The sequence below is a fragment of the Orbicella faveolata genome, unplaced genomic scaffold (assembly GCF_042242905.1).
Source record: "Orbicella faveolata isolate gen_17 unplaced genomic scaffold, um_ofav_v1 contig_24, whole genome shotgun sequence".
Taxonomy (NCBI): Eukaryota; Metazoa; Cnidaria; class Anthozoa; order Scleractinia; family Merulinidae; genus Orbicella; species Orbicella faveolata.
The window spans coordinates 26,953,638-26,970,000 of NW_028301552.1; the positions used below are offsets into that span (position 1 = coordinate 26,953,638).

Here is a 16,363-nt window from a genome sequence, read left to right on the forward strand (position 1 = left end):
GTCATCAATTTCCTCATCAGAAGCAGGATCGCTAAACTCAATGTTACATCACCATCTCGTTGTTCTGGGCACTTCTACTGTGGGGTCATATAACCAACATTTACTCCACCTTGACTTGGACATTTGACCTTTTAATTTCCCTTGCAATTTGTGCACCCTTACATGCAAGTCGGCCACCATATTCCTTTATTTCAGAAAAGCCTGGTTACCTGGTGCAATGGCGGTAAAATTGAAAGCGGCGAAGCTAAAAGAGCGCGACCGAATTGAAGCTAATTGAAGTGCAGTAAAAATCAAATGACATCTTTTAGGTGTGAAATTCTCGCTATCCAATAGGGTACATGCTTCCCAGAATTAAAATGGAATGTGATCGATGTGTGATATTCCTCAGAGTCTAGCTGAGTTTACAAAGGTTGCTAGATTCCTCCGTGGCTGTTTTCCTTCTCACTTACGGAAGATTCTACATCGTCAATTCCCGTTTTTCCTTGAAACTTCTAAAAGGTAAGATTTTATCATGTACTTAAGCTTAGCTGAAGTTGTGAATTTGCTTTGAAGCTGCAAACCGATGTGATTAGAGGTGAAAGGAGATCATAACTTAGCCTACTTGAAACGTTGACGCGTTTGATCATGCAAGAAACTGTAAGCAAATTTTATCTCAATTCCTAATTGAACTAAACCATTTTTTATGGATGAATGTGACCTCTTCATTCGCTTTCAGATGTATGCTCTAATATCTTGGAGTTCAAAGAATGGTGTAGCACTAGGAAGAGAAGAACTTGAAGTGAGATTAACAATGAAGCTAACAGTCATGAATGGAGGAAAGATGGAGCCAGGGGCAACTGTCAGCATGCTATTCGGAAAAGAAATCTGGGGGGCACGATTCAATTCCTCCATGGTAAGTTCAAGTGTCATTTACCAGACTTTTATGAAGCTTGTTACTAAATTTATAAACCTGACTTATTCCCTGGCGTAGCTTGCTCTTCAGTGGTATTCCAAAAGAATGCCTGCTTGAATTTTTTATCATGCTGTAGTAACTAATACTGGTACTCTTTCAGTGTAAGGACAATTTATCATTTAGAGCTAATTATGAGTACGGTAGTTAAAAAGATCAAATACACAAATACACATCAGTACTGTAATTTCTGGCAGATTACCCGCGGGTAATGCGTTAATTTTTCAGTAAACTACCGTTGCTGCGGGTAATAGGGTGGTGCGGGTTATCTGATAATTTTTTAATCTTCCCGTAAGTATTTAACAGTAATTATTATAGTACTGACAGAAAATAAAACAAAGATAAGAGTCATTAAATATACGCTTGCCACAAACCTATGTAATGCCTCATTTGTTTAAATGAGAAACACGTCCTATCAACTCTTGTATCGTGCTTTATTTGCTATAAAATTCTTTTAAACGTTGATCGATTATAGCTGATGCAAGTTGGATGAAATCATACAAAAAAAATTCCATACAAACAAATTTTTCGCTACGCGTTTGTGCTTTGATAGTTTTCTTACCTTGTCAATTTCACAGCTAGTTTTTTTTCCTTAGAAAAATTCTCACTTAAACCTTTTCACGTGTGTTTTATTGTGGAAAACACAAAGCCTAACTGAAACATGATGCCGACGTTTGTCAGCACGCGTGCAGTGAAAAAATAGCATTGACTGTGATAAAAAAAAATGCAAGAATACTTGACGCATCAGCGAAATATTCCTAGCTAGCGCAGCCTTGAGTTATAGAGTATTTTCCCGTTTCAAGCAATTTCTTAGACCCAGTAGAACCTGAGATACCATAAATATCTTGGTGATCTGTTGAATTCATGGCGCCGCATAATTAGTGGAACGTGATAAAAAATATAATTGTCGGCACGAGTGTAAACAAAACACTGACAAGTGAAGAAATAATACAAAAATACTCGACGCATCAGTGGAAAATTTACAGTTTACTGCCTTGATTTAAAAAGTATTTTCCCATTTCAAGCGATTTCTAAGACCAAGTAGATCCCGAGATATTGTTTTTTTGAGAAAATTGCGAGCCGAATTTTACAAGTCAGTTCAACTCTCAATGAATATCGAAAACAATGGGTGTGAAAATTTACTAATTGCATGCTGGAAATTGCTTTGTTAACAAAAAACAATGAATAAAGTTTTCTTCGATGTAAAATCGTTATAAAAGGCTAACTGACTCAATAAGTTTTACAAACATCAATCATTTACGATAAGTGCATCCACGAGTCAGTTACGAGTTTAATACGAGTTCAATTTAAAAATGCCTGGTTTGAAACGCCCACGACAAAGTTTCACATTTGAGTACAAGCTGAGAGTTATCACCCGGGCAGATGAAATCGGTAACAGAGCAGCAGCACCAGAGTTTGAGATCGACGAATCCATGATCCGTTACTGGCGAAAGAAGAAGGCTGTAATGATGAAAATGCCAAAGCGTCAACGCACCTGCTGTACTGGTAAAGTGAAGTTTCCTGCATTGGAGAGAACTTTGAAAGAGTGGGTCATCAGCCAAAGAGAAAAGAGCCGTGCAGTCACCACTGTTATGATCCGTTTCAAAGCGAAGGAATTGGCAAAACAGATGAATGTCGCTGAATTTGTTGGTGGTCCGAGCTGGTGTAGCAGATTCATGCGCCGAAATCGCCTATCCGTGCGTGCGAGAACCACTGTTGGCCAGAAGCTGCCAGATGACTGGGAGGAGAAAGTTGTGAACTTTCGCGAGTTTGTTTCGCGAAGAAAAGAGGAGCTTGGCATCCAAGCAGATCGTGTTTTCAACATGGATGAAGTTCCGATGTCATTTGATGCTCCTCATTCCAGAACTGTTGGTTCAACCGGTGCTGAAAGCGTTCCTGTTTCAACCACCGGTCACGAGAGAACTGGCTTCACTGTTGTACTTGCGTGCTCGGAGTCAGGGAAAAAGCTCAAACCAATGGTCATCTTTAAACGCAAAACAATGCCAAAAGAAAAGCTCCCAGATGGTGTGGTTGTCCACTGCCACGGCAAAGGATGGATGGATCGCGACAGAATGGCTGTTTGGGGTGAGAAAGTTTGGCGACCAAGACCTGTGTCTTTCTTCGACAGAACATCGCTTCTGATCTTCGACAGTTTCAGCGCGCACATTGATGAAGATGTTCGGAACACTTTCAAAAACGAGCACAAAACAACCACTGCAGTGATTCCTGGCAGCCTTACTAAGAAATTGCAGCCATTAGACATTTCTGTGAATCGCTCATTTAAAAACCATATCCATGCCGAGTGGGAAAAGTGGATGTCGGAGGGCCTACACACCTTCACCGAAACCGGGAAAATGAGGAGGGCAACACATGCGGAAGTCTGCGATTGGGTTATTCGAGCATGGAGGGCAGTGAAAACAACGTCAATCACAAATGGTTTCAGCAAGGCAGGCATTACGGGTTGTGCCGAGGATAGAGCGAGCGATGAGTCGGACATCAGTGACTATGACGAAATGGAATCCGCGACCGCTCTGGATCCTGTTATGGATGCCCATTTAATTGACTTGTTAAATAGTGACACGGAAGATGAGGACTTTAATGGATTTTAAACTGAACTTGATCAAACTGAACACTAGCCTGGGATCATTTAGGTTTTAGTGAAGGGATGCATGTTTCAGGTATTTTTCGAACATTTTAGAAGTGAATGAACTGTTTGTTATTTCTAGTGTTATAAAATAGTTTTGAAGATCGTTTTTACTTAGCACATTAAGAACTGTTTGTTATTTCTAGTGTTTTAAAAGAGTTTTGAAGATCGTTTTTACTTAGCACATTAAAGGTATTGTTATAAGTTCTAAATTGCAGTTTTGCTGTTTCGCGGGTACTTTTTACATTCGTCCCAGCTTTCTCTCGACCTTACAAAAATGGCACTCAACAATCAATTGCTCCAACAACGAACGCTTCGCATTCCGTTAAGTCTTAAACATCAATACATTGGATATTTAACTTGTAAAATCAAACTTAAGAAAGTAATGCTGAGGAGAGTGCTTTTAACTGCCCTATTGGTGGCCAAGTAGCAGAAACTTTTATCTTATTCCAAATGGACACGAACATGAAAGGCTTAGTCTCGCTCGATCACTTCAAATTTGTGAGTTCTCGAACTATTTAGCATAACTTTCTTTTGTTTTTTGGTGCGGGTTATCTGCCAGTGCGGGTAATCTGCTGAATCTTTTTTCTCATTTTGGCAAAAACGACCGGTGCGGGTAATCTGCCGTGCGGGTAAACTGCCGGAAATTACGGTAATTCAGCAGAAAGATCAAGATCTGTAGGTCTTGTCCCTAAGTGAGAAAGGAAGAGGTGTACTGTGCATAGTTAATTAATTGGCACTTAAGTTCTGTTCTGGCATTTCAACAGATGAAAAGAAGGATGCAGATGAACAGTTGGAAAAATAGGTCACCCCTGGTGATGTCAGCAATGTGGAAGAAGTTTCAGGGACTACTGGAAATCAGGGCTCAAGCAAGAAGTCTCAAAGGAAGAGAAAGAGTAAGAGTTATGGAAAAGACTTCAAGGAAAATGATGACACTGAAGAGAGTGACAACAGTGAAGAAAATAACAGTATGTACTGCTTCACTTCTGTAAATATCACAAATGCATAAAACCAAAACCAAACCAATTACTTCAATTGAAACCAATTAGAGTGCTCAGCCAATCTCAAATTGTAGTAAAACCAAAACTCAATTGAAAACTGCTCTATACATGGTTAATAATAAATACTATTTCCATTGGGTTTTCATCATAAAAACCAGCGAGTCCTTCTAAAGAATCAATGAACAGACAAATTATACCAAAACCAATCAACACTAAAAAAGTATTAAATGACAAGAACGCTGAAACTTGTTTTTGTGCCTGATTTTCAGGTTCAACCTGCTCTCCAGTACTTAAGGAAACAAATGGTCCAGGTAAAAGATACAGAAATATATGTTTAGATTTAAATGGTCACAATTAGCAGTGAAACCTGTGATAAATGTGGAAAAGATCAGACTTAGCTCTTATTAATCGAGCAGGAGGTCTGTATGGGAGAATCTTGACTGAGGACGAGTACAGACCGAACGAAGTGAGGTCTGTACACACAACCGAGGTCAAGATCCTCCCTTACAGAACGACTAAGCTCAGTTAATAAGATGTTTATTATATGGCACAAACAAGAACAATTTAATTAGTTTAATGTAACTGGTTTGTACTAACTGACACTTTGCTTGCAAACATCCATGAGCTAAATTTAATTCCGCCAAAGTTTGCTCGTCCTCTTTACTTTTTTTTCTCATCAGGCCTTTTGGCACTTCCATAAATAAATGTTCTTAGATGAAAATAGTCAATGATCTTGCATTTTGGTTTGCAACTTTTTCACTGCAAAACATTAGTGATCTACATGTAGATGCCAGCCTAGATGGGAAAATCTAGACCGCTTTCAATATCGATTTCAACCAATCAAATTCATGAATTTGGCAGTTCCCAGTTCTTGTGAGACAGAGCCATATAATAATGATAATGAAAATACTGGCGCACAAGTAACACTCTAAACAGCAAAACGCTGCCTAACTTTCATGGTAAAAGACACCCAAGTGTAAATTTTGAAAAACTTTCTTGAGAATTAGTAATACTACATTGTGGTATTCTTCCTTGTCTTTCATAATTCATTCTGTCATTGTTAGTGATGTGTTCACTAAACACTGGCTAATACTTGTTTTCATTCACCTTAAAACAGGAAACAAAGCCAAATGTAAGAAAGTGTCCAATAAGCTGGCAGAGAAAGAAAAGGGGAAAAAACGGAAATCTTCCGCACAGAAAGAAAGAGAATTAAACATTTCCTCCCAGCATGATGAGCTGGTCATAACACAGATTTTGGGGGGCAATCCAGCAGAAGAGCCACATGTACAAGCCCCCGAAACAGCAGAGGAGCTACTCCAAGTCCCCCAAAAAGTTCCATTGCATCCACACTTTGGAGGAAAACAGCCCAAACAGCACAAGCCTCCAAAGTGTATCAGTGTGATATGCAGGGAAGAGAAAGATGAAATGAAAGGGCAACTGACAGAAATACGCAATGAGTTAGAGAGAACAAAAGAAGAATTGAGTGAGTACAACTTAATAAAATAAATGCCTGCAATTCAGAGGATCTGATATTTTGCATTGGATATATTATTAAATATAGGATGCTACCAGGAGAAGGTTTACCTGACTAGGGTTGCAATCAGTGTCAGAAACTGTTAAGTTAAATATAAAAAGTTGTGTCATTTTAATAACCTTTTCGAGTAATGGTTTGATTCTTTTAACCTTTTATTACAGACACGCTAAAAGCCTTGCAGCCCAGCACCACTGCCATCGACTCTATAAAATACGGAAAGGTCCCACAATCAATGGGTATGACTAAAAATGTAAGTTTTACTTTTTGATTTAAAGATGTTCAACAGAATTACAGCTGAATGAAAAAAAAAGAAAAACGAGATGCTGGGGGTTTAATATAGGCAACAGTAAATGACTGAGAAGTAAATGTTTATTCAAGGAAAAATCATTTCAATTCCAGATAGCAGGGAGCTTGGGATAACTGAGTTCAGAATAGTGAGGTTCAAATTTAGATATACAAATAATAGTTTAAATTTGTCCCACGCTCGTGTCATGTTGAGTAATTCACCTTCACAATGTCAATTAGTCATTCTCTTTCCAATCAAAAAGAGTGAGTTCAGTTGTTTGTTTGCTTAATCAGAGAAAACTTGAAGGACATAATTTAGTTTGTGGTAAATTCAACATAAAAAGTGTGATCTATATTCTCCAGGCCAGCCTAAAATTATTGCAACCCTTTTTTTCTCAAATTCTAGTGGGAAGAGATTTTGAATGGTGTTTGGTGCTGCCCAGTCAAGGTAAAGGCAGCCATAAGAACCTCTGCCACACGCACAGCACTGGTACTTACACTGTTTCCCATATTTTACCCTAAAGAAGAAATAAAGGGAAGAAGGCTTCATAAACTTGATCAAGACATCATTGAAGCAATTACTGGTATGTACACACAGTATAGGCTGTGGAGAATACTTATGCTTAACTCCATTGGCCTCATGTTGGAATTATTATGACTATTAAGCACTACAAACCCCAGAATGTGGAAAATTTTGGGAGCTGCTGAATAAATTTTCCATATTATTCACTGTAAATGAAAAGCAAGTAGAATGGCTGTTAATGAAGCCATTACTTCAGTAAGGCTGGCCCACAGGTGGTCTTTAAGATAAGTTTAAGTGTACAAATGTCGTAACAAAATCCTTATCAGGATGAGTGTAAACACTCTCACTTAGTGTCTATCTTTGTTATTATTAATTTCAGATTTTTCGCTTGTTGCTAAGCTCACCAAAGAGCCTGTACTGAAAAAAACCAAAGATGGAGAAGAGAAGAAACTGCCTTCACCTGTATCCCGCAGTGGCATTAAACAAGCCCTGTGGATGAAATGCAATAGCCTGATTTCCCTACAACGAAAAAAGGTATCAGTTTATATCATCGCATCCTGTTATTAAAATTTTAAGTTCTTACTAGATTGCTTACTATTAATAGAAACAATGCTTAATTTTTCCATTTTGATGTATACATACATGTTATTTCTTTTTAAAGGGAGAGGAAACTGCTGCCGCTGCTGCAGGAACCAGAGAGACCTCCTTATCTTCTTAAAATTTAACTTTCTATTGTAAATTGTACCACTGTTCGTCTTTGCAATTGATTTTAGAACTGACTTTGTGACTTAATGATACTTTATCCTTAATTTGTCATTGTTCTAAGTCTTCACTGAATGGACAAATTGAAAAGAAATTCAATTTCGAAATTTTTACATTTGCGTTCTGTAATTTTAACTTTTTTTGTCCCTTTATATTGTTGTAATTAACAGATTTATCTCAATCTACAACTGCTGTATAAGAGAAATGGTTCATTCCTCAAGAGCCCTTTTTTACCATGTCTATTCTTGTTATGCTGTTTTCTAAAAAAAACACTGTTAAGTCATTTCTCTACATTTTGGGCAATTTCCATTTTACATTCACTATACACTATAATTTTTCTATGTGAATTCTATGCAAAACATATTCAATCAGAATTGTTATCACTTTCAAGTTATTTAAACACTATGTTGTAACTAGTTCAAAGCTATTTATATTATATGTTTTACCTATGTTAATTTGAAAAATACTCACCTCCATTAAAAAGCTCTTTATATCATATGTTTACTCTATTTCAATGTTATTTAAAAGGTACGTTAATAGTATTTAAAGGCTATTCATAGCATAGGTTCTCCTTTTGATGCTATGTAATCACTATAAGGGAATATTCCAGCTCCATTAAGTGTTATGTAAAAGCTATGCTATGTAAGTTGTATTTCAAATATATGCAGATGCTATTTAAAGGCTATTTCATTTGAGTGTCCTCAACTCACTTCAAAATTCATTTAAATACATAGCTTTTACATAGACTATGTAAAGGTTCCATTTGACTAGCAAATACATAGAATTTGTTATTAAAATACATAGAGTAAACATATAGACAAAATAGAGTTTCAACAATGTAGTGTTTAGCTGTTAGTACTCTTGAGACATTTTGTGATAGTATACATGATGTACTATAAGTTCGAAAAGGATCTCGTTTTGTTGTAAGCATGGCGTGTTGTACAGTGCAATAAAAGAGTCTTGAGGAGTTTAATCCATGTTAAATCCGTGTGCTTTATCGGCCATCACCACATATGGCGATGAGTATCAAACTGGAAAAAGGTTCTTCTGTATATTTCAGTTGAATTTCGCAACATGCCTGGAACCGGGAGCGGTGAAACCAGCGACACGCAACCAAGTTTACCGACAACCTCCACTGTTGAACCAAAATCTCTTGAAGTTCGTGGTCTTCCTTGCTTCGACCCCAAGGGAGAACCGACTACTCTTTCCGTTCGATGGAAGCGATGGAAACGTGCTTTTCATTTGTATGTGACATCGAAAGGTGTAACAAATCAAGCGCAAAAAGTGGCTCTATTACTGCACTCAGGTGGAATGGAACTGCAAGAAATTTACATGTTTGCACCAGAAGATGAAGCTCAGAACAACTTCGACAATTGTTTAACCGTCCTCGACAACTATTTTACGCCAAAAGTGAACATACCTTTTGAGAGACACGGATTCTGACAAATGGCACAATTAGAAGGTGAAACAATCGATCAATTTGTGTGCCGCCTTTGGCAAAAAGCTGTCTCGTGTGAGTTTGACAAGTTGGATGAGGCTATCTGGGATCAATTGATTGAGAAGTGTAGAGATCTGGAACTCCAATGGAAATTTTTGGAGAAAGCCCAGGATGGAACCCTTACTGTCCTTCAAGATGTTGCACGAGTACATGAATCTGTCAAACTTCAAATGCAGTCATTGGAGACCTCGAGCAAAGATGATCAAGTGAATGCCGTGCGACCTGTCGACCCCAAATAGGGGGAAAAACAAAAAGAAAAAGAAGAGAAAACCTGAGAAGAAAGATTTTAAGCCAGGGGAACATCCGAAGTGCTACAGATGCAATGAAACCGGTCATTTTGCCCACAATTGCCCTGCCCTAAACAAAACATGCAGTAAGTGTGGTTTTACTGGTCATCTGGCTGTTTGTTGCAAGACAAAGAATCCTAAACGTCCTCCAAGTGGCAGACCTAATCCAAATGGTGCGTATCAAGTGGAAGAAGAGTTGGATCAAAGAGATGATTATGCCTTTGCCGTGAATGATGGAAACAAAACAAGTGGCATTGTACATCTGTAAGTGGAAGGTGTAGAGTTGAAGGATGTACTAATCGACTCTAGAGCATCATGCAACATAGTGGACAAAACTACATGGGAAAGTTTGAAGCAAAAGGGAGTGAAGTGTACATCTCAGAAATGCAGCAAGAAGTTATTCGCCTATGGTCAAACTGAACCAATTGAAGTACTGGGAACATTTGAAGCTGAAATTCACTGTGAAGTTTCTGCGAAAAGCTGTTTGGATGTGTTCACTGTTGTTAAGGGCCCTGGAAAAACTTTGCTTGGAAAATACACTGCAGAGAAACTGAATGTATTAAGAGTCGGACCACCCAGTAATCCACTGGCATGTACTATCACCAGCGAAGGCGATGCTGGATGTGATGAACGCTCAATGATCTATTGTAGTCTTACTGCAGTATTACGTAGTTCCGTTCTAATCAAAGGAACAATTCAGCCTTATAGTTTCTGTACGTGCACGTAGCTATTAGATTTGCCAGTTGTATCCTCGCTTTCACCACGAACGCAAGTCACCTAAGTTGAAGAAGTTAAAAGTGACCGCCTAGTGAAGCCAAAGCAGTCTACCTTTAGAGGCAAGCGTAGGACTGATATGTAAGTGTTGTCTTTACCTTTTAATAGTTAGTTTCCACGGAATTCTCAGTTAGTTTTCTTATCGATCGTATCTTATTAGTTATTGCAATTCCGTATATAGACTTGCTGTTTTCTACTGCCCTGCAGTCATAAGGTTTAGGTTAGTTTCTAGTTTCGTCGCAGTTTAGTGTAAGTTAAGTACATAAGTATCACGTGGACCTCAATGCTCACAAGAAGAACTGTTTCTTTAGTAGCTTATGCTTTATTTTTAATCAAATTTCAGTTTACGGCTAAACAACGATTATCGCAATTGGTGTCAAGGAAATAAATCAATTTGTCCTACACATCAGCGTGCTTTATTTCGTCAGCCCGTAAAGTAGTCCTATCTTTAAAAGTCGTCTTCACCGGCTCACGACACCTCTAGTTCGCTCGAGAGTCGCCGGCCGCTACAGTAAAATATCAACGTTGCCTCTTAAGTGTTTTGGATTGTCAATGAACTACTAAAGTGTCGTTTGCAATGAGTTCCAAATCAACTGAGAAAGAAGAAATTGAAACAAACGAAGACGAACCTGTCGAAGAAAAAACCACAAACTCAAAGGAATGTCAAGAACTCGAGGGCGCGGCGTCCGGCGAGATCAAAGATTCACGCTAAAGAAAACCCACTGAAAAGGGACGTGAATATAACAAGGATTTACTTGATTCAAAACAAAAGGCATGCAGCTCCAAATTGCGAAAGGAACTGGACAAAATTAAGGAACTTTTGGATCGCGATCAACCTCCGTGGGTTTCCTTGCAGCTCGCACGCGATAACATTGACAAAATAAAAGAAGAATTCAATGACGCTCATCACGAATTTCACGAATTCCTCAACTCAGAAGAAGAAAGGGAATCCTCGTATCGTTGGTTCGATCTTCAGGATAGAGTGTTCATGGAAATGAGAACTAAACTTGTCGACAAAATCTATTCAGAAGAGAAGGAGATCGAGAAACCAAAACCAAAATCCGTGCTGTCTGGCGAGACCAGATCTAGAAGCTCTAAGAAATCTAACACCTCTGGGGTCTCGGCTCGGTCACGTAGGATCGAAGCAGCGGCACGAAAGGCAAGACTCGAGGTCGAAAGGCAGTTTCTAGACCAAGAACACGAAATAAGAAGGTTGCAATTGCTAAAGGAGATTTCTGTGGCCGAGGCAGAAGTGAATGCAATGAGAAGGATCTTAAACGAAGACTATGACCTCGAAACCGACGGTCACGCTGACCAGAAACCGCAGATTGGCCATGTCAAAGTGATCGACAGCAAAGATAAGACGAGTGGTGACAATGATGAGCTCAAATTAACCGATGATCAAAATCAGAAATCGCCAATTAACACCGTTCAAGAGGATAACCACAAAGATAACAAGAATGATGTCAAATTCACTTATCAAGAAAACGGAAAACAAATCAAGATGAACCCTTATTCTCCGCCATTTATACTGAAATTAGACCCTTCACAAATGGAGCCCTCGTACTCGGCAGAAGTGAAACCAAACTTAAAGGTCGAAAACGGACAGAACCAAGAGTCAAGTAGTCTAAATGAAAGCGCGATTAAAGAACTAATTAAATTGCAAGAAAAACAAACAGAACTTAGCGCCACGATTGCAAAGCAGCAACAAATCAGTTCTTTGCCGGTACAGGAACCGCCTACTTTCAGCGGAAACTTTATGGACTATCCTGCTTTCATACAAGCCTTCGAGACAATCATCGAGAGTAAAGTAGAAGCAAGTAGAGATAGATTATTCTTCCTCAGCAAGTACACGACCGGAAAGGCTAATGACGTGATCAAAGGCTTCGTAGCGATGAATACAGGCGATGGCTATGAGCAAGCAAAGAAGTTGTTAGCTCAAAGATTTGGAGAACCCTATCATGTCGCTGAAAGCTTCAAGTCTCGATTACGCGCGTGGCCAAGGGTTCGCGATGGAGACAGCGCGGGAATTCAAGAACTTTCCGACTTCCTGATCCGTTGCAGAGGCTATGAAGTCTATGCAGTATATGGGCGAGTTAAACTCAACAGAAACGCTCATCCAAATCAGCGCAAAACTTCCGTCTTATTGCGGTGTCAAGTGGTGCCGCTACGCACGTGATCGGAGAGAAAAAACAAAGGACGTCGTCTCTTTCAGTGACCTCGTGGAATTTGTAAAGTTGGAGGCTGAATTAGCAACTGATCCCGTCTTCTCTCCCAACGCCTTAAAGCGAGAGCAAAATAAGGAGTCATGTGACACGAGTACTACGCCACGTGACAACAGAGGTCGCAACACAAGACGTTTTCCCTCAGCGAACAGCCTGGTAACTTCTACAAGGCCAGAGGCGAATAAGAATAAATCAAAACGATCGCAAGGACGTTGCCCTTCGTGCCAAGGAAATCACTGCCTGGATGATTGCCCAGAGTTTATGAAGCGAAGCCTACCAGATCGCATGGACTTCATAAGGAAGAACGGCCTTTGCTTCGGTTGCCTTAACGGTGGACACCTCTCAAGGGCTTGTGCGACAAGACTGAAGTGTGGAGTGTGTGGAAAGTCCCATCCTTCGTCCTTGCATGACGATTCAAGGAACAAAGAAGAATCTCCGAAGAAGTATGACGGTGGCAGCGAAGCCACAACCCCGGAAGCAGTCAGCAATTGCTCCAACACCCCAGACGGCAACCTGACTAATTCCATGATTCTCCCCGTGTGGCTTCATCACAAGGACCGCCCACAGTCCGAAGTGTTGGTGTATGCACTCCTGGACAACGCTAGTGATACTACGTTTGTTAAATCCTCCGTATTAAAGAAGCTCGGCGTTGAAGGTCCAGAGATCAACCTGAAGCTTTACACAATGCATGGAAAGGCTGAGATACCTGTCCAGAAAGTAAATGGCTTATTGGTCGAGAGATACGACAAAAGAGTGCAAGTGGAGCTCCCAAAGGTGTACTCGCGTGATGCAATTCCCTCCAGGAGAAACCAGATTCCTCGACCCGGGATAGCAAACAAGTGGCCACATCTGCAAAGAATTCAAGACAAGATCCCACGCTAGATGGAGTTGAAGAGAACGAAGTCACCTGTAACCGGATTATCACTCAAGAAGTTGGAGATCCCGAAAGTCTTCACAGCAAGTTTGCAGTTAGTTCTCAAGCCAAGGAAATCTTGAACCCCTTCCAAGTAAAGGAAATGCTTGAACTAGACTTCTCTGAAAGAAACACGGACGGGCAAGCACTTTCCCAAGAGGATCGGAGATTTCTGAAGATCGTCACTGAAGGCATATATCATCGAGAAGATGGACATTACGAAATGCCCCTACCTCTAAAGGATCGGAACTTGAGGTTGCCAAACAATAGAGAGATGGCTCTCCGTCGGCTAAAGAACCTAAAGAGAAGATTGGCGTCCGATAAGAAGTATAGTAACGATTACGTCAACTTCGTGAACACGGTCATTGAAAATGGTTATGCCGAAGAAGTCCCAGCACTAAATGAAGAAGAAGGCAACCAGCAAGTATGGTACATTCCACATCATGGGGTATATCACCCTAAGAAGCCTAACAAGATACGAGTTGTCTTTGATTGCTCCGCTGAGTTTCAAGGGGACTCTTTAAACAAGCACCTCCTACAACGACCGGACATGACCAACAATCTAACTGGCGTCCTGTGCAGATTTCGAAAGGAGAACATTGCTTTCATGTGTGACGTCAAAGGGATGTTCCACCAGGTGAAGGTTAACGAAGAATGCAGAAACCTGTTACGCTTTCTCTGGTGGGAAAATGGTGACACCTCCAAAGAACCCAAAGAGTATCGGATGACAGTACATCTGTTTGGAGCCACATCCTCACCAGGTTGCTCAAATTTCGCCTTGAAGTCCACTGCCAACGACAATGAGAAGGAAATTGGTTCCGCGGCAGCTGACTTTGTCCGGGATGACTTCTACGTAGACGACGGTCTTAAGTCCGTACCATCTGTAGGTGAAGCCGTGAAGCTCATCAAAGATGTTAAAGAGATGTGCAAGAGAGGGGGCTTCAACTTACACAAGTTCGTTTCCAACAACAAAGAAGTGATCCACAGCATACCAACTGAAGCCAGAGCTGAAGATATCAAGAATCTGGACCTAGATCAAGATTTTCTGCCAGTGGAGCGTGCACTTGGAGTCCAATGGTGCATCGAAAACGACTCCTTTAACTTTCGGATAACGCGGAAAGACAAGCCATGTACCAAGAGAGGGATACTATCCACGGTCAGTTCCATCTTTGACCCACTGGGATTCGTCGCTCCTGTCCTTCTAGAAGGAAAAAAAATTTTACAAGAAATGTGCAAAGAAAACACTGGCTGGGATGATCCTGTACAAGACGCTGTAAAGGCAAGATGGGAGAAGTGGAGAGCAGACCTTCAACACATACAAGATTTGTCGGTCCCAAGATGCTACAAGCCTAAAGAAATTGGTCACGTGATCAAAGCAGAACTCCACCACTTCTCTGACGCGAGTAACAAGGGGTATGGGCAATGTTCATACCTACGACTCACTGATGACCAATACAAGATCCACTGCTCATTTGTGATCGGAAAGTCGAGAGTTACACCGCTCAAAACAGTCACTATCCCGAGGCTCGAGCTCTCCGCAGCTGTGATCTCTGTAAGGGTCAGCACGCAACTGGGAAAGGAACTACGCCTTGAAAATGTTGAAGAAATCTTCTGGACCGATAGTAAAGTCATTCTCGGTTACATTTCAAACGAGTCACGAAGATTCCACGTGTACGTTGCCAATCGCGTTCAAGAAATCCACGACAAGTCCTCTCCCAAACAATGGAAGTACGTGGAGACCAAGTCAAATCCTGCTGATGAGGGATCACGCGGTGTCTGTGCCCGAGAGATAATGAATTCAAAGTGGATCTGTGGCCCAGAGTTTCTATGGAAGAGCGAAGACCAGTGGCCTGATACTATGAGGACTCAAGAAGATGTTCGCTGTGAACCGCGTGAGCAAGATCCTGAAGTCAAAGGTTCCGTTACCATGGCAACAGTATCCGCTCCCGAAGTTCCCTTATACTTAACAGAGCACATAAAGTACTTCTCGGACTGGTTCCGTGCAAAGAGATCTGTCGCGCTATGCCTGCGTTACTTAAGAAAACTGAAGAAGCGCTCACAAGAAAGAAGGAGATCGTCAGGCGACGAAAATCCAGTAACTCACCACAAAGAAGTAGGCAGCGAGAGTTACGTCCCTATCACAGTGGAAGAGCTACAGTCCGCAGAAGCTGTCATCACAAGGGCCGCCCAGGCAGCCAGTTTCAAGAAAGAAATTGATATCCTGTCAAAGAAAGAAGAGCAGCCAGAGGACAAGCACAAAGCCCTTCCAGAGAGTGAATGGTCCTCAAACCTTAAGAAGCTTGATCCATTCATAGACGAGCACGGCATCATGCGCGTTGGTGGTCGCATAAGACGGGCAAACCTGACAGATGAAGTTAAATTTCCAGCCCTACTACCAAGAAACAGCCACATCACCAAGCTCGTAATCAACTACTTCCATGAGAGGTGTTTGCACCAAGGCAGAACAACCACCCTCAACGAGCTAAGATCCAGTGGTTACTGGGTAATCGGTGGCAGTTCGTCAGTATCCCATTGTATCCACAACTGCGTGAAATGCCGCAAGATGCGTGGGTCCACCCAGTCCCAGAAAATGTCAGACCTGCCCGAAGACAGGCTCGAACCAGCACCGCCGTTCACCTATTGTGCCGTGGACTTCTTTGGTCCCTGGATCATTAAAGAAAAAAGAAAAGAATTGAAGAGATACGGTGCGCTCTTCACCTGTATGGTATCAAGAGCCATACACATTGAAGTCGCCCACAGCCTCGACACAGATTCTTTCATTAACGCGCTTCGTCGTTTCATCTGCCGTCGAGGTCCTATCCGTCAGCTTAGATGTGACCAAGGCACCAACTTTGTAGGCGCCTGTAATGAGCTCAAAGAAGCCCTGAGTGAGCTGGACCACTCTAAGATCAGCACGGAGATGTTACAACAGAATTGCGATTACTTCAGCTTCAAGATGAACGTTCCG

General features: G+C 41.0%; 1 protein-coding gene and 1 pseudogene across 2 annotated transcripts in view; both read left to right on the forward strand.

The window, feature by feature from the left end:
• Positions 1 to 430: 430 nt before the first annotated feature.
• On the forward strand, positions 431 to 10,661 carry LOC110064389 (uncharacterized; annotated as a pseudogene). The gene is made up of 8 exons (XR_016208080.1): positions 431 to 892; positions 4,361 to 4,561; positions 4,864 to 4,905; positions 5,712 to 6,077; positions 6,290 to 6,378; positions 6,820 to 6,997; positions 7,316 to 7,470; positions 7,598 to 10,661. The product of XR_016208080.1 is annotated as an uncharacterized LOC110064389 (transcript).
• Positions 10,662 to 13,498: 2,837 nt separating this feature from the next.
• Positions 13,499 to 16,363, forward strand: part of LOC110055153 (uncharacterized) — a 4,187-nt gene continuing 1,322 nt past the window's right edge. The window contains exon 1 of the mRNA XM_089291357.1: positions 13,499 to 16,363. This exon is cut by the window's right edge and continues 999 nt beyond it. Coding sequence (XP_089147483.1) covers positions 13,499 to 16,363 — 2,865 coding nt within the window.